At 40.3% G+C, this 27549-nt stretch overlaps 1 protein-coding gene across 2 annotated transcripts in view; it reads right to left on the reverse strand.

Annotated features, from left to right (window-relative positions):
* Window positions 1–27549, reverse strand: part of IQGAP2 (IQ motif containing GTPase activating protein 2) — a 293312-nt gene that overhangs the window by 103399 nt on the left and 162364 nt on the right. For both annotated transcript variants that reach the window (XM_019462972.2, XM_019462973.2), the window contains 6 exons: window positions 14725–14792; window positions 14189–14302; window positions 13316–13494; window positions 11128–11215; window positions 6899–7062; window positions 3589–3749 (listed from right to left, as the gene is read on the reverse strand). In XM_019462972.2, the coding sequence (XP_019318517.2) occupies window positions 3589–3749; window positions 6899–7062; window positions 11128–11215; window positions 13316–13494; window positions 14189–14302; window positions 14725–14792 (774 nt within the window). The remainder of the gene's footprint in view (window positions 1–3588; window positions 3750–6898; window positions 7063–11127; window positions 11216–13315; window positions 13495–14188; window positions 14303–14724; window positions 14793–27549) is intronic.

The raw sequence follows: 27549 nt of genomic DNA on the forward strand, positions 1-27549 counted from the left end.
CGTTTGTGGGTTTGAACCCCGTGCTGGGTTCTGCACTAACAGAGTACCACTCGCTTGCCAAATAAACAAACTATTGAAAAAAATTGTTTTCCTGATTGTGACCAATTTTCTCAAAATTCTGCGTGCTTAAAGGTGCACAGAGTGCCTACAGAGTGTAGCTTGAGAGGGAAAAACATCATTCAGTGTAGGAAGTGGTGGCGATGATCCTTTATCTGTGACCGAATGAGGGATCACTAAATTCAGGCCTGAAACTGGCTGTCGTGTTTGAGATTTTCACCCTACCACTCCTTACAAGCCTAGGAAAACACTCTGCTGCACTAGTAATATATAAATAATACTGGATACAATAACAAAATGGATAAACTTCAACTTGCATTTGTTAATACCCCTTATAGACAGAGACCATTCTGTAAGCAAATGCGAAATCCCCATGGGCATTTCACATGCTTAACATCTAAATGATGATTCGATGGGAATAAAACGAGAAAGCTTAAGGAGGAATGCAGAAAAGAATCCCAGAATTGCACGTTGTTTCTTTAGAAACAAAATGAATCAACGATGGCCAAAAGGAAGAGATTTTACAAGTGATGCAGCAGAACTCCACTGGCTTTTCCATGTGAGGATGAGTGTCCAGTACTAAGGGACCAACCACAGAAAATACTCTGCAGTTCACCCTCACAGAGAGATCTGAGTCCTTTCCCTCCACACCTCTCTGAGCTCTCCTCACTGTTTGCTACAGGCAGACCAGTAATACTGCATTTCTAACAGACTTCTGAAGCTCCAAGAGGATTACAATCCCAATTCAGTTCGGCAAATGATTATTAACATGAAACCAACACGGCAAGGCCTGTGGCAGGCATGCAGGGCTGTGAGCATGAACAAGGTGCAGGAGCTTTCAGCCCAGGGGTTAAGAAGACAGAAACTCAAACAGGGTATAAAAGCAGAGCACAAGAAATGTCGTAAGAGACAGTCCAGGAGAGTAGAAATAACGAAGTTCCAAGGAAGAAGTGGAAGGAAACCCTTAGTGGTAGAACACCTTGCCCAAGACAGGCATCAAACCAAGCATTTAATCTTTGAAACTGTTCTGCAGATGCAGAGTGAGTGTTTTTGCTTTTTTTTTTTTTTTTTGTGCTTAGATGAGGAGACAAGATTATGAAGAGTCAGACTCAAGTATGTGTGACTCCGGTGCTATGTTCCTCTAACCACAGAATGCTAGTTCTCAGGAGAGATGACATTAGCTGGGGTGGAGAGAAGTATGGAAATAATTTGTGAAAGAATAATCTATGGAAGGCAGCTCCGGGAGTGTGCCAGGACAGGGGTGACCGGCACTCCATTCCCGGTGGGGACACGACCATGCATAGAAGCAGGCAGGCCATAAAGTCCACAGTGTATTAGGATCCAGGTTGGCTGAGGTGCAAAACACAAGGAGAGCTGGACCGAGAGCTAAGGTCAGAACAACATGTTTACAGTAAGGGGTATGTTCTTAATTCAGATGAGAACAAGGAACAAATGGAGAGCATTATAACCACAGCTACATTTAGAACAATTAATCTGGGACAACATATGCCTAGAGCCAATACCAACTAGACAGCACTTTGGTGAGAATTAGACAAATGAGTCTTTCTGGGAAACCACAGCCCAAGGGTGGAAGCCACGCTCAACAGGTTGACACTCTGTCTGATTCATCAAGGCTGCCCTGCCCCACACCCCTGTGCTATGAAGAACTTGGAAGAGCATGGGGTGAGGCCCAGATAGAGCCACGTTTCTTCATCTTGAAAACCTGTGAACTTGGGTTTCCAAGAACTGAGATAAAAAGCTGACCAGGCAAGTAAAATGCTGAGGCTGAGAAGATCAATGAGGGCTGTCAGTACAAGAACCAAAGGGGACCTTGAAATCTCATCTTGGTACTGGTCATCCAGCTGGCCCACAAAGTGCTTAAGTCAAGCTTTAAAAAGATTATTAAAAATGAGCCAATTTTTAAAGTTTCCCATACAGAATACTTGAACTCTGAGGCTGTATCTGTAGGCCCAAGTTGAAAACCACAGGGGTAAAAGTGGTTTTCAAACGGGGTGTGAGACCATTTCCTTAACAGGTCATTTGTAAATTGGGGAGGTAGTGAGGAATTTTCGTAATCAAAGTGGATGATCTGGAGGGAGGGAGCACGGTTATTTAGAGGACAGTGGCCAGGATGCCCAATGGGTGGGACAGTCATGACAATTACCTCACCAAGACATCCCATTACAGCCCCACAGGGCTGTAAGTTTCATAAAGGAGTGACCAGCTTTGTCTTCCACTTAAGCACTGAGGGAAAGCAGCAAAGACTGGTTAGATAAGAATAAATGAGGAGGATAGAAAAGACACAGGAAGACCAATCTGGAAGTGATGACAGAAGTAAAGGTGAAAAATCAAATGAGGTACTGGCTGGGAAATGGGGACATTTGACAGAGCTAACACCCCCAGACTGGCTGTTGTCAGGGAAGGAGATGAGCAGGATGTTCATAGCACAAGGCAGCACAGGGCTGAGGAAAATGAGTTGAACTTGAGGTTTCTAAGCTTGGGGAAGAGAATGGTGCCATCAGAAATAGTGGAGGTGGAAATAAATTACCTTGGTAACAGACTCAAGAGTTATATTAACCAGGGGGCCAAATTTATGCAGAATAAGAGCATCAGTTTCTCCAAGAAGACTAAAAAGCAAACTCTTCTGTCCTACCGCTTTGGGGCCATTCTCTCCACAGACAAGTGGTAAAGCATTTAAAAAAAATCTAAAGTCTTTTCAGTTTTCTTGTACAATGTACACGATCCAAGACAATTACCCAATCTACCTATTTAAGTAGTTCCAGCTGGAATCAGGACCTGAAAAGAGCTTTTGTCAAGATCTATGCAGACATCTCCCCCTAGTGGCTAACAAGAATCCAGGACAGAAAATCACTCCTTTTAACTTGGGACCTTTGTCTTAGGGAATCTCTGATGGGCTCCTTATTCTGGCCCTTTAATTTTCTCTCTAGAACTGCTATAGCATTTTATACTATCAAGTGTACTATCTAGCAGCATATTTCAGAAACATGAAATGGAAGCTGCTAAACTGAGACTGTTACCCACTAACACGATCCACTATGGTCTCAGGATTCCTTTGGCTTAACAATCAAAAAGAACAGGGTTTGAGATTCAACTGCCCAACTGTAGGTCCATAAATTCAAGTTTAGTTCTCTCATCAGTAAAAGAAGATTAGACTGGATGGTTATTAAAGTTCCTTCCAACTCTTCTACATTCAGTTGTCTCCAAAAGAAGCCCAAGGGAAGGTATGTTTTCAATAGTTCTTTTATTTTTAGGCTATCCAATAATGTTCGGTAATGACAAATCAATCAGTCAAAGCCATAATGTGATCATTTTTAGACTCTTTGTCCCCCTAAAAGAAAGGCTGTAAAAAAGGATGCATATTAGAAGGACTCTCAAAACAAAGTAGACTAGCTTTTAAGAACATGAGTACAGAGATAGGGAATTCTTCAGCAAAGAACACATCTTTAATATGCAAGATCTGCCAAACACACATTTCTGCATTAAAAGGAGATTTGGAAGATGTTCCCTTACCGTTCTACATATGATTCATCCAGATTATTGAAGCCTATTGTTGGGCTTCTGAGCTGATTCTGCACGGACATAAGATCATTGTTTTCCAAGGCCTGGTTTAGTAAAGCAACAGCAGACAGCATTTCCACTGCAATCAAGAGCTCCTCGTGGGCCAAGTAGTTCTGTTGAAAAATGTAAGCAATAAAAGTTTCCCAAATTACACACCTCATGTATGTGATGGGGTTTTAGAATGCATTTTTTTTTTAAAGTAGGTTCCACGTCCATCATGGAGCCCAACTTGAGGCTTGAACTCACAATCATGGGATCAAAACCTGAGCTGAGATCAAGAGTTGAATGCTTAACTGACTGAACCACCCAGGCACCTCTAGAATGCATATTTCAAAGAACAATGAAAAATTAAAGATTCTGAGAACCCAGGAGGAAGAGGGCTCACTGGCTACCTGTTTGTCACTGGCTTTAAAGAACAGGTGAAGACTTCCGGGTTGTCCTTAGCTGATCGTTTTGGGGACAGAGTTAATGGCAACCAATGGTTATGATTCCACAAACAGGTGCATTCCCATAATTGATTCTGGCCAGTTATATTAGCTGCTTACAGGCTCAGACTTACCAAATAATTAAGTGAAGGATTAGACAATGCTGTCACTGTCTCAGGGTGTGAGGTTAAGATTTTAGGGAGTGATTTTCAGTTTAAATTAAGAGTAAGAAAAAGAGGGGAGAATTTCACCTATAAGCCCAGAAAGATAAACTACAATTGTTAAGGCAAGAGTATCAATTCTAGTTCCAAAAAAGTTAGTCTGAGTCACTTTTTAATAACTGGGTAGAAAATTTAAAATATACTCTGAGTCCTGAATATTTGAAGAAATGTGAAGTATATTTTTTGGTAAATGTAAGTAGGATTTATAATTCTGGATTTGGCTTATTTAAAAAAAAATACAGCTCATGGTAGGTATTCTTGTGATGTGCAGAGCATAAAGTATAAACTTCTCAAGTCACTATCTTGCACGCTTGAAATTAATATAGCATTGTGTATCAACTATACTCAAATGAGGGACACCTAAGTGGCTTAGTTGGGTGAGCGTCTGACTCTTGATTTCGGTTCAGGTCATTATCTCTTGGTTCATGAGATCAAGCCCTGTACTGGGCTCTGCTCTGTCAGTGTGGATTCTCTTTCTCCTTCTCTCTCTCTGCCCCTCCCTTGCTTATGCTCTCTCTCTCTCAAAATAAATAAATAAACCTAAAAAAAAACTATACTCAAATAAATTAAAAAAAACAAGCCATCTTACACTTTAGAACACCTTCCCCCTTAAATGTTCTCTTCTTTTTAACCATTTTATACTAACTTGGTCCAACTTCAAAAGGGTTACTTCTTCCATCATAGTAAAGGAACATAGAGGGAGCATCAAATGAATAGAAAGAAGCTGACAACTATATTTACATTTAGGATATTTTCTGTATTTAATGTATACAATGTAATATTTATATAAAATGCATTATAGCTTTCTGGATCTCCACAGGTATCTCACAGCAATGGATTTTAGAGTAACAAAAGCAAACAGCAAGAAGGAGGTTATTATAGGAAGCATGTAAGCAAATTTTATCCAAATTTCTTACATGAACTACATGTTTAACATGTAAGGAAGGTATAAAATTATAAACAGAAGAGCAGAATGAAATCACTTGAGATCCACCTCCTCTACCCTTTCCATTGAAGTGCCCACAAGTATCTAATGTGGTATTACAGCAGCAAGGATAAGAAAAAGAAGAAACGGGGCTGGACAACCACAGGCTGACTGATGACCAGTTAGGAATGAATCACTAGGCCTGAGCGTAAGTAGCCTTGGGCTTCAAAGCTTCTGGAATGGGAGAACTATTAATGAAAGAACCTAAGTGCAACTTAAGAAGATAAGCTCTTTTTCTTTCATTATAAAGTAACATCTTTCTTTTCAGAAAATGAGAAGTCTTGATAATCAAGAGTAAGAAAAAAAATCCTCCCACCCAAGCCCTTTAAGGTATATCCTTTTATTTTTAATTCATGCAAACATTTATAGAAGTTTTTTTTTTTTTTTAGCAGAACTTGTTTTTATTCCTATTACCAAAAACCCTCTAGACAATGCTGTATGTTTTGATCTCATTTTTTCTGCTTGATTTAGTGTGTGCAATCTGTTGCGAAGCACATGGTTTGTTCCTTGCTTCTCAGTATTATACACCATGCTGTGAATACTTTTTGATTCATATTCTTTAGGCTCTTTTCCTAGCAATGTAATTGACAGGATAATGGCTAATAGACTTGCATACACATTGCTGAGCTCATTCTCCAGAAAGGGTGCACCAATCCTGCTTCCACCGGCTGTGAAGACGCCTGCTGTGCCAAATTTATGCCTACGCTACATTAGATCTCTCAACACTCTACCAATCTGATTTCCCAAAATAACTATTTTAATTCACATTTACTTCCGATTGAGGTTGGACATTTTTTGTGTGTCAGCGTATATTCCTCGCTTTGTGAATTAGCTGTTCATGCTCTCGGCCTCTCCTCCTCGCTTTTTTCTGGTACAACAGTGCCGTTTCGGATTTTTAAGATCCAGTGTTCTTTTATGTTTCCTTCGAACCTTCATTTTTTAAGTTACTTTTTACATTTAACTTTTTATACTGGAAATTTATTCTGATATGTAGAGTGAGGTCATGTTTTCTTTCCCAAATGGTTAAACACTTGGAAGGATTTCATTCTTTTCCCCACCTTTTTGAAATACTAGTGCTCTCATATACTTAATTCTTGGCTCTGCTTCCAGTAATTTTTATTCTGTTCCGTTGTCTGGGTTAATCCTATATGAGTACACATGGTTTTAATACTGTAACCGTATGTATTACTGTTTAATATCATCAGCATATTAAGCAGCATGAAATTTACAAAAAATTAAAGCCATGGTGCTAATGTTCTTGGTTGCAGATTTCTAGAACTGCGGATTCACAGCTAATTATTCTATTTCAAAAACATGACATATTTGAAAAAAATTTCAGTATAGTGAAAAAGTTACCCAACGTGTTTCAAAAACCAGGAACAAGAATGACTTCTTTTCAAGGTGTGTTTGTGTTGAGCCCTGCTTGAATTTCCTAACTATTCAGATTCTTTACAGAGATAAAAAGCAGGATTTAAAGAGGAACTCAGCCATGGAATTGGTCCAGGGAGGGAGTGGGAATGGGGGTTGATACAAGTTAAAGACTCTATGCCCATTCACCTTTCCTAAACTGCCTTCCTCACAGCTCTAACTTAGAATTAACACCTTTGTAACTGGAGTGCCCTCGGACTTACCATAGCGTTCTGTTTCTGGAGGTTGAAAAGTTCGTTCTGATACATCCCAGCAGCAAAAGGATAAACTTCAGGCAGCTGGGCCTCCGGTCTCTTCAGGGCAAGCAGCGTGTTCTCGGGGTCGCCTTCCCGAATGACAGCATTGATGTGGCTCACTGCAGCCAGCCCTGAGCAGGGGGGTGGGGGGTGGGTGTCACATTCCATCAGAATGCCCGCTTTTTCCACAGCTTTCTCTGCTGACCTAGCCAGCCCATCTTTCCAAGGGTTACAACCTAGGCAGTCCCTTTCCATGAACTCTGAAAAGCTGCAGACGGAGGCCAGGCAGAGCCGTGGAAATGGTAGCTCAGTACCTAGAAGTCAGTCCAGTCCATGGAGATGGTCCCTAAAAGGACTTCAGCAAAGAAAGAGCTGGGGCTCTGAGGTCACTTCTGTCTAGCATGACTTCCCTACAAAATCTTACCCTTCAGGATCAGCTCTGGTCTCACTTCCATTAGGGCTTCAGGTTGTTTCAGTTCCTCAAGAGGTCACCACTTGGGGATCCCCACAGTATTTAGAGATGGGCCATACGGATCCCACGGGCCTTGTCCTTGAACGCTCCTTGTGTATTAGTACTGCCTTTGCAAGGAGACCGAAGCTACGTGAACGTCAGAAGCCAGCCTCGCCCTGCTGCTGTACCCCCCCTCTGATGCAGCACCACAGGCAACCCGGCCAGCACCTGAAGAGAGTGCTGAGAGTGTTGGTATTCATTCTCAGAACACTCTCCCCTCCACTCTTGGGTTTTGCCAAGTGTGACTTTAAGAAAAAAACATTTCAGGTGTGCGTGTGTGTGTGTGTGTGTGTGTGTGTGTGTGTGTGTGTGTGTGTTAATATTACAACCTGGGGCGCGTGGGTGGCTGAGTTGGTTAAGTATCTCTCGGTTTCGGATCAGGTCATGATCTCTCGGTTTTGTGAGTTTGAGCTCCACGTTGGGCTTTGGGCTGACGGTGTGGAGCCTGCGTGGGACTCTCTCTGTCTCTCTGCCCTTCCCCCACTGGTGCTTTTTCTCTGTCTTTCCACCCCCCCCCCCACTCCCCCACCACCACCTACACTGTCTCTCTCTCTCAAATGAACTTCAAAAAATTTTAAAAATAAAATATTACAACCAAAATTGGTACGATTAAATAACTGTGCCAGTATCCCCTAACCTTAAAAAACAAAACAAAACCAAAAACACTGATCACAGAAATGCCCTGGTTTACATTATCTGACCCTACCACAAGCTCTGTGAGATCTCTGTTGCAATGTTCAGCTTCTAAGGACCTGAATTTAGTGACCAGACTGAGGGTGCCTGAAACAGTAGATTCATCACAGTTTTCAGAAAAAAGAAACAGAATTGCTGACCAACTGGAAGAATGAGTGACTGACCCTGCCACCAGGCAGCAACAAACTGGACAGAACCAGCAGCATTTTGTCCTGTAAATTAAGTTTCAGGGTAAGAGAGAGCACACAGACTCATAGATTTCTAGAGCTTTTCATGGGTAGTCTGTCTCCCTAATGCGTGACTAGATTAAAGCTAAGATTACTCTAACCCTTTGAACAGATGACAATTTGCCTTCTGCAACTCATTCACAAGGAGTTACCCTCCATAACCTTTCTCCTGACACACATCGTTCAACAGCAGGAAATACTTACAGCCAACGTGATTTTCTTTGTTACACCCCTCCAAAACTTACACTTATTCTAAAGGACTTTAAGAACCCCAACATGTTTCTCCATTCTAAGAATGGCTATGTCCAACAAAAAAAAATCCCAGAAAGAAAGGTCAGTGGACATCTGTGGCATCTGCTGTCGTGTGAAAGTCACCAAGAGCCTCCCAGCTGTGTCTCTCATTATTTTGGAGAGGATTCTACTTCCCCTTTGAAAACTCCATTATGTGAATGTGCACCACTGGATGGTAAAATAGCAGAAAATCATAGCCTTATGACACTCTTTAGGAACCATTTCTCCTAAAAGTAAACAAATAAAGTGAGCTTACCCACTCATTTATACTCTGCATTTAACAGTATTTCCCGCCTTGATCTTAACAGAATATGTGTTGTAACTAATGGAACGCATATGCCAAACCAAAAAGTTAAATGATGGCAGTTCAAACAAAGCTGATGCCTCTGACAATAGATCTGATGACATTACCATCAAAGCTGTCACTTATGTCACTTCTCTGGCTGTAATGAACACAGACACCTTAACATTTTAAGATAATAACCTACATGGTTGAGAAAAGGCTTATCAAGTAGCTATACTTATTTTAAAGCATACGGTTGTCTTATTGTCATGTCCCTGACTAAAATATGTTCTAGTCGGTTTTTCAAGACTGTTGTTAGTTCTATTCGATTATAAATTTTCAGATGGGGAGAGAGAAAACAACTTCAGAATCATCATGTTCTACGCATTGGAAGCCGGCGAACATTGCAATGCCCTTCATAATTTGAGCTGGTTATGCATCAGTGCAAATCATCTCATGCTTTCTATTTGAAAATGGAAAAGAAAGCATAGCCACTGTGGCATGAAATTTGTGGTCAGGAAAGTATGCCATTAAGTATGAAAACATTTATATAAGGTATTCTATTTAAAAAAAAAAGAAACAAAAAAAAAGAGAAGAAAAAGAAAAAGAAAAGGAAACCTGTTTTCAAAATAAAGGATGGCAAAAGGCTATGGAATCATTTCCTCCCGAAGTTTACGGACCTCAGCTGCCTTGCTGGCAATGTAATTTCTTCCTGTAATTCATTTCTGTCAAGCATAATGAAATTCTCAGTTTTCAAATAGAGCAGAAAGAGAAACTTAAAACTGTTTCGTGTACCATCACCAATATGTTCGAAATTAAATAAGAATAAAAGAAGAACATACATTCCCTAGTGTTAAGGTGATCCCTTAAAAATAAAGTTACCCTGGAGCTGTCAGCAATTTTGTGTGTGAGGGAAATTCTCAAACCCACTCAGTTGTTAACTGCTAGATATTTACATCAATTTTCTCTGGGCCTCCTTGATTACTGTTTGAACCCTTTGAATATGTCTCTACCAGCCACTTGGGGCAAACTTCTAGGGAAAACCTATGGTATCTTTGCAACTGTTAAGTACAATAAAGAGCATTCAAAGGTCATCTAGGAGGTTAAATCAGGGACAAGGCTTAGGACTGTTGTAATTAGTGGACACTCCCAAGTTTAAATTGGGCAGATGGTTCACAAACTTTATCAAATGGGCTCAATGGTCTTCCATGTATTAGTTTTTTGTGTATATATGGGCTTTTTCGAAAGCCACAGGGGAAATAAATGTCAGGTAGAATTCCTTACTGCCTCAAGTAAAACCAATTTTTAAAAAATTTCTATTTATTTTTGAGAGAAAGAGAGAGGGAGGGAAGGAGGAAGCAGGGGAGGAGCAGACAGAGAGGGAAACAGAATCTGAAGCAGGCTCTAGGCTCTGAGCTGTCAGCACAGAGCCTGATGCAGGGCTTGAACCCACAGACTGTGAGATCATAACTGGAGCTGAAGTCGGACACTTAACCAACTGAGCCACCCAGGTGCCCCATAAAACCAATTTTTATTAGAGATGGGAAAAAGGCTAGTAAAGAGATTAATCTCTCCGAACTTACATGTGATAATTTTAATTACCCTAGTTTTCTGTTCTTTACTGTCATACAACTGAACTGGATATGAAGAGAAATTACACTGTGAGACTCCCCAACAGTTTGGGGACATGGGATTCAAACCCGCCACTGTGCAATTTCACTGGCCCATTCTGTCTCATTCACTTGCCATAAAGGTGCACACACTGTAAGAAAATAATTCGTACCAAGTGCAAACCAATGACTGGACAGTAAAAAAAAGAGCACAGGTGTCAACGATATTTTTTACAATTCCAGTCAAACACTGTCACATAATCATGGGCAAGAAATGAAAATCCTTAAGTCATAATCTTTTACTAAACAGCCTTCAATATGACCCCAACTAAGGGATAGGTTCGAAATGAGATGGTAGAACTAAACTAGCTTCAAGGTATTCTAAGATACTCTGCATGCACTGGGGGGGCAAGATCACCCCCAAAATTCCATGGGATGCTGCCAGATGATGCACCATAATTAAGAGCAACATTGACAGTTAGTGGATTTTTCACCACATAAGGCAGTTTTACAAGGACACAAATGGTTTTGGTGCAATTCTGACAAGGAAACTTTGTATCTCCGTTTCCTTCATTACTTACTGTTGACTTTATTGATGTTGCCTTGGATTTCTGCTTGTGTCAGCAGCTCTTCATAGGCGTCTCTTTCTTCTTCGGAAATACAGTTATTCTACAAGACAAAGTCTTTACTGATTCCTGAGGTTAAATACAAGGTTTCCAATCTCGATATTCAAAAGCCAAATGCCAAGAGTGAGAAAAATGGTTTACTTAGATTCGTTTGAATTCAGAATAAGCACCAAAAAGTGCTTGCTCTGTGTAAGACACTGGGGTTACATACACCTGGCAAGGATGACGAAGACAAACAAGAGCCCTAGTGACTCTCTGAAAGTGTCTAACTGTCTCTTGTGGGAAACATTAGGTTGGACCACTTGATATTGCCACTTTGTGTAGACTAAAGCCAGTGGAATATTGGCAATTTCATTGCATTCAGTCTAATAAAATCGACACCATAAATAACGAATATACGTAGAACAGACTCTGTAGAATTACACACTCAGTTGGAAAGAACACTCGAACAAGGTGACAACCGAAGAGGTCCTGGAGGAACAGGGCAGAGAGGGGAACAGGGTGTAGACTACAGGATTTGGTGAAAAAGGCAAGACAATTTGGCAAGGTGGGCTACAGCACACAGCCAGAAAGATGGGGAGGTTGGTTGGGTATCCTGGAAGTTTTTTTTTTTTTAATGTTTATTTACTCATTTTGAGAGAGAGAGAGATAGTGTACAAGGGAGAAGAGCAGAGAGAGAGAGAGAGAATGAGAGAGAATGAGAGAGAGAGAGAGGGGGAGGGAGGGAGGATCTGAAGCGGGCTCTGTGCTAACAGCAGCGAGCTCTGTGCAGAGCTTGAATCCTTGAAATGTGAGATCATCGGACGCTTAACTGACTGAGCTACGCAGGTGCCCCCTCCGGAGGCTTTTTAAAGCCAAGTGAAGGGCCTGTACTTAACTCAGTAGGCAGCAGGGGATGCAGGGAGGTTTCCAGGGGCTGATATCAGATCTATAGTTGAAGATTACTTTTGCAACCTGTAGCTCCGAGAGCGGTTGGTTCGGAGAATGGTAGGAAGCAGGGCCACCCTTGAGGAAGGTGCTGGAAGAACCCTGAGGCATGGTAAGGGGGGAGGGCAAGGCTGAGACAAGAATGGTAAGACTAGAAAGTGGGAGACAGATGTAAGCCTGGCAAGAAGAGGCAACAGAATGCAGTGATGGATATGGGGGGCACAGAAGGAGTTCTAAAACATGGGGGAAGTCTTTCCAAAGTGAAGTCAGTTAGGGGCCCATGTGTGAGAAGGGCAGGGTAGAGATAAGCACTCTTCACTCTTCCTATGTAGTGAGGGGCAAGGCCCATGGGACAGAGATGAAGTCACCTGGAGGAGCATTAGAGGGCCTGGTAGCAAGCTCCTATCACTTCAGTGAGTGGATGAGCTTAGGAAGAACAGAGACAGATGGGATTCAATGTCAGACCTTAAAGAATTCCCATACACAGAGGCAGGAGGAAGAAGAGACACTAAGAGATACAGAGGAGAACCATGGCAATAAAGCAGCAAGAAGCCACGTGAGTCAACAACCTCAAGGCAGGTGGTCGGGGGTGGGGGGGAGGGCACCAGTGTGCCAGATAGCGCCAGAAGCCACCAGGTGAGAAAAGTTTGGGAATGGAGCCGAAGCTGATGTGGCAAGAGCTTGAGGAGGAGAGAGGTGGCCAGGAAATGGAAGTTCTACGTGTACACAAAGTCCACAGTCATGTAAGACATGTTGGGTCAAGTCAGGATCAGGCTGCCTTGCAGAGGACGCAAGGCAAAATATGAGGGTGAACTAATGGGAGAAAACGAGGAGAGTGAATTTAAAAACAGCATCTCTCAACTTCACCGCAATGAATCATTACTCTCTACTAATGAATCTAAAGGTATCCTGGCTAATACAAGGTCTGCAGGTGATGCCTCACGAGGGAAGATGTTTAGCTACTGTATCTACACTTCCCAGGAAAGTAGTAAAAATTTACGACATGACCTTTAATCCTTGCAACTTGGAAGAATCATCATAAAAGGAAACCTCTTTTTTTTTTTACATAGTGCATAGTCTTCTCTTACCCTTACATTTCACCCAAACCAACAGCCTATGGCTACAGAGACCACAGCCAGTTGATTTAAAAATGTCACTTTTAACAATAAGGCTTTTTTATGCTCATAGCCATAGTACTAGGAATCTAATTAAATACCTTCAGTCTTGCATTTTCCTCTTTTCTCTTTTTGGCTTCCCAGAGTTCCTTCTGATACTCCTGTGCAAGGTTGTCATCTATTAAAGTTAAAACTGCATTTGGGTTTCTTAGCGTTATGATGGTTTGCGCTGCTATTCCTTTTTCAATAGCTTCATTAATGGCTATAACTGCAGCGTGCACTGAAAAGAGAAAAAAAGATTTTTATCAGGAAAGACAACATGGACAGCTGTAATGACACCACATAATGTAAGCAGTTTGCTTTGTTTTAATTTACTTTTCTTTTACTTTCTTCTCTGGCTTCCAGTAACAAGGGCAAAAGAAGAGACCCTAGACACTTCCCAGAGAGCCCCTCCGACGACCTCTCCACCTGCCCATCTATCTTGGGTCCTGTCTCCTAAGCATCTACCGTGTAATCTGTATTAATTTACTCAACCTGCACTGAAAGCCTCAAATGAACCAAACACTATGTCAACCACTAGGGGTTTGAAGGGTCACATGGACACTTTTAAAGTATCAGGTTGTTTCCAAATGGTATCTGTAATTTAACTTGCAACGCTAAAAGACAACTGTAGCAATGTACTCTACCGAAGAAAGCAAAGGGCCAGGACAGGACATAGAAAACAAAGAAATATTTTGGAGAATAAAGATATTTCTAAAACGTTTTAATTCAAACTGCACAAGTAGATGTTTAAAGACTAAATCAATCCCATGCTTATATTTTCATGTGCTCAACCATCTACAATACATATAATAAAAACTTCAAAACGGGGCTGAAGGTATTTTCTAAACATTCTATTTCTTGTAACCAAAATCAACGAATAAAGTATAGGTGAATCCCAGGTCAACAGCAAGTTCTGATTTCAGGAGACTCACAAGCAGCTTCATCCACTGACAGTTCATTAGCCAGAATACCACCTATTTTGCTGAAAGATGGCATCTGTATTCCATATTTGTCCAGCTCCTTTCTCATATTACTAATTTCCTCCTCTGAAAAAAAACAACAACAAACAACATCAAGATGGAGGTAGGAATGAGTGTATTCATGTCAAGAAATGTCTTCATCCCCCAGGTCTCTCTCCCCAGAATTCAAGGCTTATTTTTCTAAATAAAGAAAATCAAAACCACGATGCCATTATTTAAAAACAAAAAGAAAGGAAAAAAAAATGTCTTTATCAAGAAGGTGGGACATTTCCGAACAAGAACCTTAGGAAGGAAGGAGTCAACCTCAGTTTCTCGTTTCACAAATGTGGGGAAAAGGAAAACTGGTCAAAGACAAACAAGATAATAACGTTTTCTCCTCTGATCAGTACAGAAGAAAAAGGGATTCGATGATGTCAAAAGGAAAAAAAATATAGATTCATTTTCTTAGTAAACAACCACGTAAAAATCGTAAAGATAAAGAAGAGTACCTGTGAAGTCGACTTTGCCCAACAAATCCTGGATTTGGGGGGCTATCCCTAGTTTGAACAGGTATAAACTGGAAGACAGAACGTAAAATTATGAGAAACTTCATCATATAAATCTTAGAGTTACAAATTACTTCAATCTTTAAAAAAAATTTTTTAATGTTTATTTTTGAGAGAGAAAGAGAAACAGCATGAGCAGGGAGGGGCAGAGAGAGAGAGGGAGACAGAGAATCCGAAGCAGGCTCCAGGGTCCCAGCTGTCAGCACAGAGACCGATGTGAGGCTCGAACTCATGAACCAGGAGATCATGACCTGAGCTGAAGGATGCTTAACCAACTGAGCCCCCCAGGCACCCCCAAAATTACTTCAATCTTTAGGGCTTCTTTAGTTGAGAAAGACCTAAGAGATGATCTCATCTAATTCATTCATTTTATAGATGGACCAACTGAGGTAACATAGTCCTTGGTCGACGGGGACTATAACCGTAGTCTAAGTCCCAAAGTCCCATGGCATTTCTGTAGGATCAACTAACTCTCTACCATCCATTTGTAGGGACAATAAGAAACATGACTGATATAAAATCGTAGGTAATAAACCCAAACATTTCCTTGGATATTCCTTGTAGGATTCTTATTTTTTTGAAAGTACAGCTCAAATTTTAATTTCCTTTTCAATATTCCTTTAAGTAACATTTGAGGAAATATTTGTTTTACATTTTCTGAAACAAATACAGTAGCAAGACTATTAGCAGCTGGGGAGATATTAATGACAAACCACGATATGGGCATACTACTAAGTGGAAGATGGAGAATAAACTTTGTGTGCATATGTATGTGTGTATTTCAAACCCCTTAAGTAAGGATGGCACCCACTAACCTACCCATAATTTGACAAAAGTTACTGAGGGCTAGCATCTAAATTTTGCCAAACATGAAAATATATGGTTATGTGGCTTTTTCCAATCACTGAGGCACAGTTTCTGTTCCATATTGATTCTAACCTCCTCAGCCCCAAAGATTAATCCTATCAGTCAACTAAAAAAAAAAAATCTGTATTCACTTTATTATCAGTTATGATATATGATGATGATGATATATAATAATGATATATGATACATGATGATATATAATAATATGATGATAGGTTTGTAATTTATGAGATTTTTAACTAGAAGTTAGAACTTACACAATAACATAAGAGAAAATGAATTGAAAATGATTTCATTGGCTTGAAATATTTCAAGATTATCATGTCAGATGCTGATGTGAGATATACCTGAGATTATAAAATACATAAAACTTCATTAAAGAAGTTCAAGATTAAGCCTTTTTAAATGGTATTAAGACAAACTCTTAAAATGAATGAATATTCAATTTAAGGAGTATGCATTTCAATCTTCTTTGGTCATTTCTTTTTTTTCTTTTTAATGTTTATTTTTGTGAAAGAGCACACGTACGCATGCACAAGTGAGGGAGTGGCAGAGACAGGCGGGCAGAGGATCCAAAGCGGGCTCTGCACTGACAGCAGCAAGTCCGATGTGGGGCTCGAACTCATGAACCATGAGATCATGACCTAAGCCAAAGTTGGATGCTCAACTGATTGAGCTACCCAGGTATCCTCTTTGGTCATTTCTGTACAAAACGATCTTTTGAAAAAATAACACATAGTCCACATTAAAAATTAGTGATTCATGTTAAAAAAAAATTATACAGAAAAGCATCATCCAAAGTTAAACACTAAATATTTTGACATAAACACTTTTAATGCTATTTCTGGAAATATCTACCCATAAACTCACATAGTATTCATTATATGAAGGTACTGTATTTTACCTATCAAACTGCTGACCATTTAGATGTTAATTATTCACCATTACAAATAATGTTGCAGGAGGGGTGCCTGCGTGGCTCAGTCGGTTAAGCGTCTGACTTTGGCTCAGGTCATGATCTCGCGGTTCGTGGGTTTGAGGCCCGCATCGGGCTCTTTGCTGACAGCTCAGACCCTGGAGCCTGCTTCAGATTCTGTATCTCCCCCTCTCTCTGCTCCTCCCTGGCTCACACTCTCTCTCTCAAAAATAAAATAAAAACATTAAAAAACTTGGGGTGCCTGGCTGGCTCAGTCGTTTAAGCGTCTGACTTCAGCTCAGGTCATGATCTTGCAGTCTGTGAGTTCGAGCCCTGTGTCGGGCTCTGTGCTGACAGCTCAGAGCCTGGAGCCTGCTTCGGATTCTGTGTCTCCTCCTCTCTCTGCCCCTCCCCTGCTCATGCTCTGTCTCTGTTTCTCAGTAATAAAATAAATGTTAAAAAAATTTAAACAAACAAAAACATTAAAAAACTTGGGGCGCCTGGGTGGCTCAGTCGTTTAAGTGTCTGACTTCGCCTCAGGTGATGATCTGACAGTTCGTGGGTTTGAGCTCCACTTCAGGCTCTGTGCTGAATGCTTGCTCAGAGCCTGGAGCCTGCCTCGGATTCTGTGTCTCCTCTCTGCCCCTCCTCCGCTCATACTCTGTCTCATTCTGTCTCTCAAAAATAAATAAGTGTAAATTAAAAAAAATTAAAAAAACATTTAAAAACTTAAAACCCCAAATAATGCTACAGGAAACCTACCTATATACAGATACATAATTGTGTATGTATCTTGTTACAATAAATCCCTAAAAACAAAACTGCCACCTTGAAAGACACACAATCAAAGCTTTCAAAGCTTTCAATACATATTGTCGAATTGTGTTCTAAAAAAGAGATGATACTCATTCTTTGTGAGTAAAAGTTAACAAAACACCATTCCCTCCGTGAAAGAATCTGACTTCTTTCATGGTGTTTTTTTTTTTTTTTTCTAATTTAAATCCAAGTTAGTTAACATACAGTATAATAATAATTTCAGGAATAGAATTTAGGGATTCATCACTTACACAAGCACTCATCCCAACAAGTGCCCTCCTTAATGCCCATCACCCACTTAGCCCATCCCCGCACCCCAAACCCCTCTAGCAACCCTCAGTTTGTTGTCTATATTTAAGAGTCTCTTATGGTTTGTCTCCCTCTGTTTTTATCTTATTTTTCCTTTCCTTCCTCTATTTTCATGTGTTTTGTATCTTAAATTCCATATGAGTGAAATCATATGATATTTGTCTTTCTCTGACAGACTTGTTTCACTTATTATAATACCCTCCAGTTCCACTCATGTTGTTGCAAATGGCAAGATTTTCTTTTTGATCATGGAGTAATATTCCATTATTTATATATATGTCATTACACACACACACACACACACACACACACCCATATCTTCTTTATCCATTCATCAGTTGATGGACATTTGGGCTCTTTTCATTATGTGGCTATTGTTGATAGTGCTGCTATAAACAATGGGGAGCATGTGCCCCTTTAAATCGGCATGTTTTGTATCTTTGGATGAATACCTAGTAGTGCAATTTCTGGGTCACAGGGTAGTTCTATTCTTAATTTTTTTGAGGAACCTGTTTGTTTTCCAGAGTGGCTGCACCAGTTTGCATTCCTACCAGCAATGCAAAAGGGTCCCCCTTTCTCTGCATCCTTGGCAACATCTATTGTTTCCTGACAGGAATCTAACTTTTAACTTTATAGCTCTGTTCCCCTAGGAACCTGATAAGCATATTAGTAAGCATAATTGCTGAGGACAAAACACCTCATTCATAAACTGCATCTTGACTTGAAGGAATTATATTAAATTTATTTTTATTTTTTTATTTTACAGAAAGAGCATGAGTGGGGGGAGGGACAGAGGGAGAGACAGAATCCAAAGCAAGCTCCATGCTCATGAGCCCCCAACGTGGGGCTCAATGCCATGACCCTGGGACCACTGGACCTGAGCAGGAATCAAGAGTAGGATGCTCAACACACTGAGCCATCAGGTGCCCGTTACTTGAAGGAATATGTTTAGGTGTTCCTGAGTTTGGGGACTGCTAACTTGCATACTCCTTGTAGGGAACTGGGAAGCCCATTGGAAGGTGTTAAAATAGACATTGGCTCCTGGGGCTAAGGTCCTATGCCAAGAAGGCTCCTGCGCCCACCAAGGGAAGTCTCACTCCTTAGCACCTAAGCTGTTACCTAGCCTACAAAAGACAACAGCTTGCAGATGGCTCTGTGGTTAACTGTGTGGAGTGTCACGACGTCTCCCACTGAAGAGCAAAGACTTGTTGCGCCAGCAGACTGGTTTTCGGGCTTCTCTATCCTTCTGAGCAACTAGGGCCAGATGTGGCTTATAGCAGTTAAGAGAATGGACACTTAGCTGAACCTAAGAACCCACTGATGACTGGGACCTTACTCCACCACCTATCCAAGAGAATGCCATTTTCTTGCTTCGCTTATCGCCACAGAATACTATCCATGAAAATCTAGCAAATCTGAGAGCCAAAAAATGTTAAGTCTGCATTCTCTTTTGTTAGTTGTTGAGGGTAAACATTTTTCCAAACACATATGGTTCCATGGCCCTTTTTTCCCAGGAATGCCCATTAATGAAATTTTGAATTTTAGGTGGTTTTTTTTGGGAGAGTTTACCTTTCTTTGATACCCACTTTCCCTCAAAACCAGTATCAAAGAACAAAGAACAAATGACATTTTAAACATGGTAACTAATTTTACTATTGACTTCCAATATGATATTTGTATCCACAGGTGGAAAACATATTAGACTCTGAACATTCGTCAAATTAAAATAGGAATTATGTATTCATAATTCAAAGCTAGAAAGACAGGATACATCCCTTAGTTTAAATTCAAGGTCTTTAGAGATTATCAGGGATAAAAAACTATTTACACAGCCTCTACAGACTTCATTACTGAAGGCTCATGCCAAACAAGTCATTAGAATTAAAATTAGTCGGCTGACATTTTCAAAACCGTAATATTTTATGAACCACTTCTCAACTCATTATTACGTGGGACAACTATTCCTGTTAGAACGAAGACCATATCATGCAGAACAAATGAAATGTCACCGTCTTCAACTGTTCCTCTGTGGTATCAGGTACTACAAAATGAAACAGAATTGGGACACCAATTTGACAATAAATTATATTTTTAAAAAAAATTTTCAAAAAAAAAACACAAAAAAATAAACAGAACTAAACAGATAGGAATGGAAAAGCTTCAAAAGAATTTTAGGAAAATAAAATCAAGCCACACATTAAGAAATGATAAAAAAAAATTGTATCTCTTCAGTTAGTACCTAATTTGCATTTTCCTCTTCTCTTTTTACAACTCAATTTAAAAATATACATGACCTAATTTACAAAAAACTATAAAAATAATTTAGTATGAGAAACTGAAAATGTGACAGTAAAATTTAAGTAGGAGACACACATAAAATGTCTTCTAAGAACCCATTTTATATCTGTAATTAAGTGTTTAAAGTTTTTTTTTTTTTTAAGATTTTATTTTTAAGTAATCTCCACACCCAATGTGATGCTAGAACTCACAACTCCAAGACCAAGAGTTGCACGATTCACTGAATGAGCCAGCCAGGTGTTCCTGTTAAGTGTTGTTTTTTAAGGCATAATACTTGTATAAATACTCTGCTAAAGTTTGAATATACCTCAAAGTTAACATTCTTTTTTAATTTTCTTAAGTTTATTTATTTATTTTGAGAGAGAGAGATAGCACAAGTCGGGGAGGGGCAGAGGGAGGGAGACAGAAAATCCCAAGCAGACTCCGTGCTGTCAGCTTGGAGCCTGATGTGGAGCTCGAACTCACGAAACGGTGAGATCATGACCTGAGCCAAAACCAAGAGTCAGACACTTAACCAACGGAGCCACCCAGGAGCCCCAAAGTTAACATTCTTAATCAAAAACTAAGCTAATGAATATCTATTATCCTTGATATATTGGCACTTCTATTTCCCCACATATGCAATGTTGGGATCATCTAGAATTTTATTTTATTATTATTTTAAAAATATAATTTATTGTCAAGTGAGCTAACATGGAGCGTATACAGTGTGCTCTCAGTTTCAGGGGTAGATTCCCATGATTCATCGCTTACGTACAACACCCAGTGCTCATCCCAACAAGTGGATCATCTACAATTTTAGATCCATCCTTTCATTTTCATGTTACATAGCAAAAATTTAGGCAACTATATATTTTATTAGTTTTTCTAATTTCGTCTGTATCCAATTTTCCTCTTTCTTAATTTTACCTTTGTTTTTGTTCTACTTAAGCATAAGTGTTCAGTAAGTATATGTTAAGTAGGTAAGGTGAATAAATTATAAATAGCACATGGTTTACTATTTTCATTTTCTCCTTGGGTGTCGCTTCTTCTTCTTCAATCTAATGCCACTTTCGGAGTGTTGGTTTCCCTCAAAGGTCTGGCATTTCGTGATTTGGGGCTCATCTAGGGGCTTGAGACTCACTTTCTGCCATTGTTGACCACAGGATCCCCTGACAGGAGCCAGCCTTAGGGAGACTGCGTGGGAACACAGGGCTGACACCACAAGGGTGCCCCATGTCCTGCCTTCTTACATCGGGGCTCCCTGTGCTTTCATGGGGTCATTAGCTATCTTAGGGGCTTTCTTGGGGTCATTAGCTATCTTGGGGACTGGCATGCTACACTGCCATCAGCATCTGCACTTACTGCTGCCAGGAAGGATCAAGTCAGTGGGTCCACATTCAACAACACTGATTTTGGAGCTCTCTTTTTCCTGCTTCCTTGGAGCAAGCCCCAGGACAGCTCCCAGCTCTGCTGCATCCTGTGATTTGTGTGCTGGGTTCTTCCGTCTTGTTTCTCAGTCAATCCAGTCCTGTCTTTCTGGCCAGTGGATGGCATTCTTTCTTATTGCAAGTAATTTAAAAAAAATTTTTTTTTAACGTTTATTTATTTTTGAGACAGAGAGAGACAGAGCATGAACAGGGGAGGGACAGAGAGAGAGGGAGACACAGAATCTGAAACAGGCTCCAGGCTCTGAGCTGTCAGCACAGAGCCTGATGCGGGGCTCAAACTCACAGACTGTGAGATCATGACCTGAGCTGAAGTCGGACACTTAACCAACCAAGCCACCCAGGCGCCCCAGTAATTTTTTTTTTTTAATTACTACTTTAGTAATTTCATGTCAGTTTTGGAAAGGGAGGAGGAGAGTTGTGCTCAGTGACCTTGACACAACTGTTTTCACATTATTTCCTTCGTCTATCCATTCATTTAATCACTATGCATGGAATATCTACCATGTAAAAAATATTTTCTCTACCACACTCTTCCTAAAATAAAGGTGTTTAAGCTTCCACAAAACACAGGTTTGTTGATGAGGCGCCTGGGTGGCTCAGTCGGTTAAGCATCCAACTTTAGTTCAGTTCATGATCTCACAGTTTGTGGGTTCGAGCCCTGCGTCAGGCTCTGTGCTGACAGCTCAGAGCCTGGATCCTGCTTCAGATTCTGTGTCTCCTTCTCTGTCTGACCCTCCCCTGCTCATGCTGTCTCTCAAATAAATGTTAAAAAAAAAAAAAAAGAAATTTTAAAAAAATACAGGTTTGTTGGTAATAGAAATTGTAACTATTATACTAAACAAAAGTGCTAATTTTCCCCTGTGGGACTGAAGAAATTAGGCGAATTATTTCAATGATACTTTCTACTTCTCCATTATACGTTGTAATACTTAATACAAACCTCAAATAAGCAAACATCCTGGTTTAACTAAAACTTACCACAAGGTGGTGCTAAGAAGTTACCTTCTGAATCAAAGAATCTTCACTTTTAAAGTTATTTCAAATAACAGATTTTCTCAAATTAGTATGGATCAGTTAGAAATCTCATTTGCATATAGTACATACATTCGCCAGAAATGTCTAAATGTTAATGCATTTTTTTTTAACTTGGCTTCAATTTTCAACAATTATTGCTTCCAATGTTGAACTTTAAATTATTAGCTCTTAAAAAAATGCTACTTGTCACGGTATGGGAGACTGATAATGAATTTCTGCGTGGGAGGCGCTTCTAAGAGGATTACTCAAAAGGGCAGTTTATTCTGTACTTATCCACTATTCCAGTGCTGAAAAGAACCTACAAGAGCAGCCCTCTCCTTCCCAAGCATTTAAATTCAAATGAGACCATTCATTACCTGAGGCATATAGGAAATACAGAGTCTTGATCTTGAAGCAATAATTTAAAAAACCCGCCTGTCCAATATAAAAAAAAAAACAACAAGACACCAATTTCTTGGAGTTCTTCAACACAACTTTTTAAGCACCTTTCATGCCTAACAGTCAACACAAAGGGCTAAGAGGGTTCCAAAGGAAGCCAAGGAATTAATATCACCAAAGCTTTGCTTCCCCCAGATACGAAAGCACGTGGTGTGAAATAAGGAGTCTCTTATCACGCCAAAGGGAAAGCACACTTGCATTGCTTAGAGAGGCAAGTTTCAGAGAGGTTGTCCTGAGGTAGGTAAAGCACCACTGGTCCATGTGCTCCCATTTGTGTTAATAATATCCGTTCAAGCACAGGAAGCAATAAAGTAAAAACAAAAAAAAATCTATCAGGGTTTATCCTACTACTTTCAATATACACATTAAAAGGTGCCATAGCAATGAACTGCACACTCGGAAGGCAGGGACTGAATTTGTTTCAGCTTTTCTGGATCAAATCATCGGCAGCTCACTTTATGCTGTAGGATGTGAGATGAATGGCTGTCAGTCCAAGTGTCAGGCTGACCACGAAGACCACGGGACTGGAATCCTAAGACCCGGATCGCGGTCCCAAGACTGGCGCCACCTAGATGTGTGGCTCTGAGCAAGTCATCTAGCCCATGCTTTTGGCCCCCTCATCTGTGAAAGAAGCATCGGGACTAAAATAACTTCTCAAGGTCTTTCCAGTTCTGAGGTTCCTAGATTTCTCATTTTAAAACTTCTTCAAATTAACAGCCTAGAGGCCTGTGCTTACGTTCAAGTTGGATGCTGTTGTTAGAATTTTCTTAGGAGTGTGGAAATACCTGACTCCCTTCTGCTACAACTGAGCCAGTAACAGCCCAGGATCTGGTGTCACACAGCCTGGTTTTGAATTCCAACTCTGCCATATACTAGCTGTGTGACCTCAGGCTCTCTGTACCTCCAATGACTTGGTTATAAAATGGGATTATTAACAGCCTGTACCACACAGGTGTGCTGTGAGGATTAAGTGAGACTGCACCTGTTAAAAAGTACTTTGAATAGTGCCAGGCATCAGTTGGTTAAGCATCCAACTTTAGCTCAGGTCATGTTTGTGAGTTCAAGCCCTCATGTCGGGCTCTGTGCTGACAGCTCAGAGCCTGGAGCCTGCTTCGGATTCTGCGTCTCCCCATCTCTGTGCCCCTCCCCTGCTCACACTCAACCTCTGTCTCTCAAACTGAATAAATGTTAAAAAAAATTTTTTTTAAAGTGCCGGGCATAAAATTATTTGTTTTATTATCACTATGATCCTTGTTAAATAAGTGTGTCCTTTATTAACAAATGAATAATAAGCAACCTAATAACAGCACATTAATAACTCATCACATCAGTTTCCCCATTTTCGACACTAAGAATCTTTTACTATTTTCCCTCACTGGCTCCATGTTTGAAATCATTTTTTTCTACAGAACCAAATTATTTTCCCATCTTTGTCACATACATCACTGCCAGTACCCTGTCAAAATCCAGTGTTCTAATATTCAATTAAAAATAAAAAAGATCCTGAGGCAGCCTTACCATAGGGAAATCAGTTCAGTTAACCCAACTAAAAAGTTAAAAATATATGTACGCCAGAGACGTAAATTTGGGATCAGTGGTGTTTATGTGCTGTGTTAGGTGACGGCATGATTGGCATGATTCACAGCCTCAAAGAGTTTAGAGTTTAGCAGGACAAAAAGGCAGAGCCATGATACTAATTCAGGATAGGAGGGGGAAAGTGTGGGGGGAGAATTCTGAACAAGAAGTGATCTGAAAGCTACGTGAGGTGTAACCGTCCTCATCTTCATCCCACATACTGCCATCTCCGCACATCCCTTCTGAGAACACAGAATTAGAGCCCGCCCTTTGGGTTAAGGAACAATTTCTAGGAAGCCTATTGATAAATGCAAGCATGTTGTCTATCAGTTGATCTGGTATGAGCCATCAACTGTTTTTTTTTTTTGAAAGGTCAAGGGTCCTTCAGGTATAGAGTATAAGACAAGCAAAGTTCTACATTAACCCCTGAGGACCAGACACAATATCAACCTGGTAAGCAAGGCAGCCACCGGGCTGTGGAAAGGCTGCAGAGGAGCCCTACTTCACTAAGTGCTCAGGACACTCGGGACAACTGCTTCATCAGAAGTGGGGTCGCCACAGCCATTCTCACAAATGTGTGCTGCTTTGGCACCATCACTGAATGTGAAAACATGACCGCTGGGACAGTCATGACATCATCACAGCAGGAGCATTAACCATGACATAGAGGGGAGGTGGGCAGATCTTTCTTTAGCTTATTGTTGTCAGGGTCTTAACGGCCCAGGAAACTTTATACAGTAAGAAAAGCAGAATCCAGAACCCTAATCTATCGAATGAGAAAAATCATTATGAACAGATGGCTTGCAAGGGATTCCTTGGAGGGTAGTTGATTTCAGGTCTTAAAGCAGAAATAATCATGATAGCACTGGAACATCCTGTTGTAACCACAAAGCAAGGATATTTCCAAAAATGTCAGGGCCAGGGCTACAAGGATAAAGGGGCTGGCCCCAAAGAGTTTCCACTGACCAAGGTGAAATCAGTCTGGTCCATCAAAATAGAACCTATAGGGGCGTCTGGGTGGCTCAGTCAGTTAAGCATCTGATGTCGGCTCAGGTCATGATCTTATGGTTTGTGGGTTTGAGCACCGCGTTGGGCTTTGTGCTGACAGCATGAAGCCTGCTTGGGATTCCTTGCCTCTCTGCTCCTCCCCCACTTGCATTCTCTCTCTCAAAATAAATAAATAAACTTAAAAAAAATTAAGATACTAACCCAGTTAAGTCTGTGAAAGGCCAGGAGTTCAAAACAACAATCAAAAAAGAATGGTACAAATTGTACGAAAGCAAAATGCAATACAAATTGATAAAGTAAGACATGCATAATTATGTGCATTGATTTCAGCAAGGTGGGAAGTGTTATTAAAATACAGGTGCTTTGTTTTTTTCTACATCTGCCTACAGGGTAGAGATATGTACTTGTTTTTACATTATTTACATTATACTTACACTGCAAGAATAGAAACCAAGAACTCTAAGCCAGAGTGTGGTAGAAAACCAAGAAAGTGACCCACGATAAGAAATGACGGAAGAACACAGTTTGTGACAATAACAGTGAGTGAAAAGAGGGCCTGACAGTGACAGTCACACAATCGTTAAGCAGAGAGAAGATCCAGAAACATGATCTGAGATGATAAATTAGCCAAATGGCCCAAAGAACATTAGGTAGAGTCAACCCTTCATCTCATGGGTGAGAAACTTCTAGAATGCCCAACTAATTTCAAGAAAATGTTCCAAAGGCATACATAAGCTTCTAATAATGTTAACAGATCTGGCCAATACATCATTATGACAGGACAATGGGTTATGTAACATGGCCAAGTGAGACTTAGGTGGTAAATCATTTCTGGGTAAGGGGGGATGGGATAGTGGTGGGGACCAGATTGAAAATAAAAACCTACCTGAAAATGAAAAAAATTTCAGCTTGATACTGAAAATTTAAAAGGTCAGACTGATTTCACCAGTCAGGTTTATCCTGATGCCTGGTAGGCAGGGTCTGACTCACCTCGGGGGAAGAAGCCAATTGGTACCATATGTTGCCCGACAAGTGACTGATCAAAATCATATCTGTAACCTGGGGACGTTTGAAGGTGTTCTTTTATTTCTGGTGCCCTTAAAATTATGTCAACTCAGGCTATGGATCAATGTATAATAGCCCTAGGATGAGTCAAAACTAGCGTATAAATAATTACACTAGGGAAACTTACCATGTAGATCTTTCAGAATAGGTTTAAGTGGGGTAAGTCTGTAATAATGTACCTGGGTTTTTCATCTGCACTTCAAGTTACTTGACATATTCCAAAAATCAGTTCTACTAAAATTTTTAAAGTAATTCAATTTTATAACCAGTGTTTACACATTTAACAGTTGTTTAATAAGTTGAGCAATAAACAACACGTAAAAAGTGTTCTTCTCCGGGCATAAAAGCCCAGATGGCTAAAAAATCATTAGCAGTAACTTGTTAGCAAGGCTCTCACTTCTTAAACTGGTTTCTTTTCATTGTAGACTTTCATACATTCCTAGTGAAGCCACAAAGGGAAAATACGCCACGTATACATTTGAAGTGCAATTATGCCAAGAGAGTCACAAACAGTGTTTTTTACTTGGTGGTGTGATAACGGGTACTCTGGTTTTTTTTTTTTAAGCTTATGTATTTATTTTGAGAGACAGAGTGTGTGGGGGAGGGGCAGAGAGAGAGAGAGAGAGAGAGAGAGAGAGAGAGAGAGAAAGAGAATCCCAAGCAGGCTCCACCCTGTCGGTACAGAGCCCCATACGGGGCTCACACCCACCAACCGTGAGATCATGACCTGAGCCGAAATCAAGAGTCAGATACTCAACCAACTGATTCACCCTGACGCCCTGATAATGGGTACTTAAAGCTAGTTTTCCTTTGATATTTTTTTCTGAGTTTTCCGACTGTTCCCAAGATGAGAATTTAAATTTTCTATTTTAAATAAGAAAAAAGATAACAAACATTTCTTTGAAAAAAGAATGAGGTCACCTATCACGGAGGTGAGGATTTCCTCTGGGGCTGCTGTGCTGTCATTCACTGTCCCATCAGCTTGGTAACACCAAGCAGACAAAGGGAGCA

The sequence above is a fragment of the Panthera pardus genome, unplaced genomic scaffold, assembly GCF_024362965.1.
Source record: "Panthera pardus isolate Hobbes unplaced genomic scaffold, ASM2436296v1 HiC_scaffold_2, whole genome shotgun sequence".
In the NCBI taxonomy this organism is placed as follows: domain Eukaryota; kingdom Metazoa; phylum Chordata; class Mammalia; order Carnivora; family Felidae; genus Panthera; species Panthera pardus.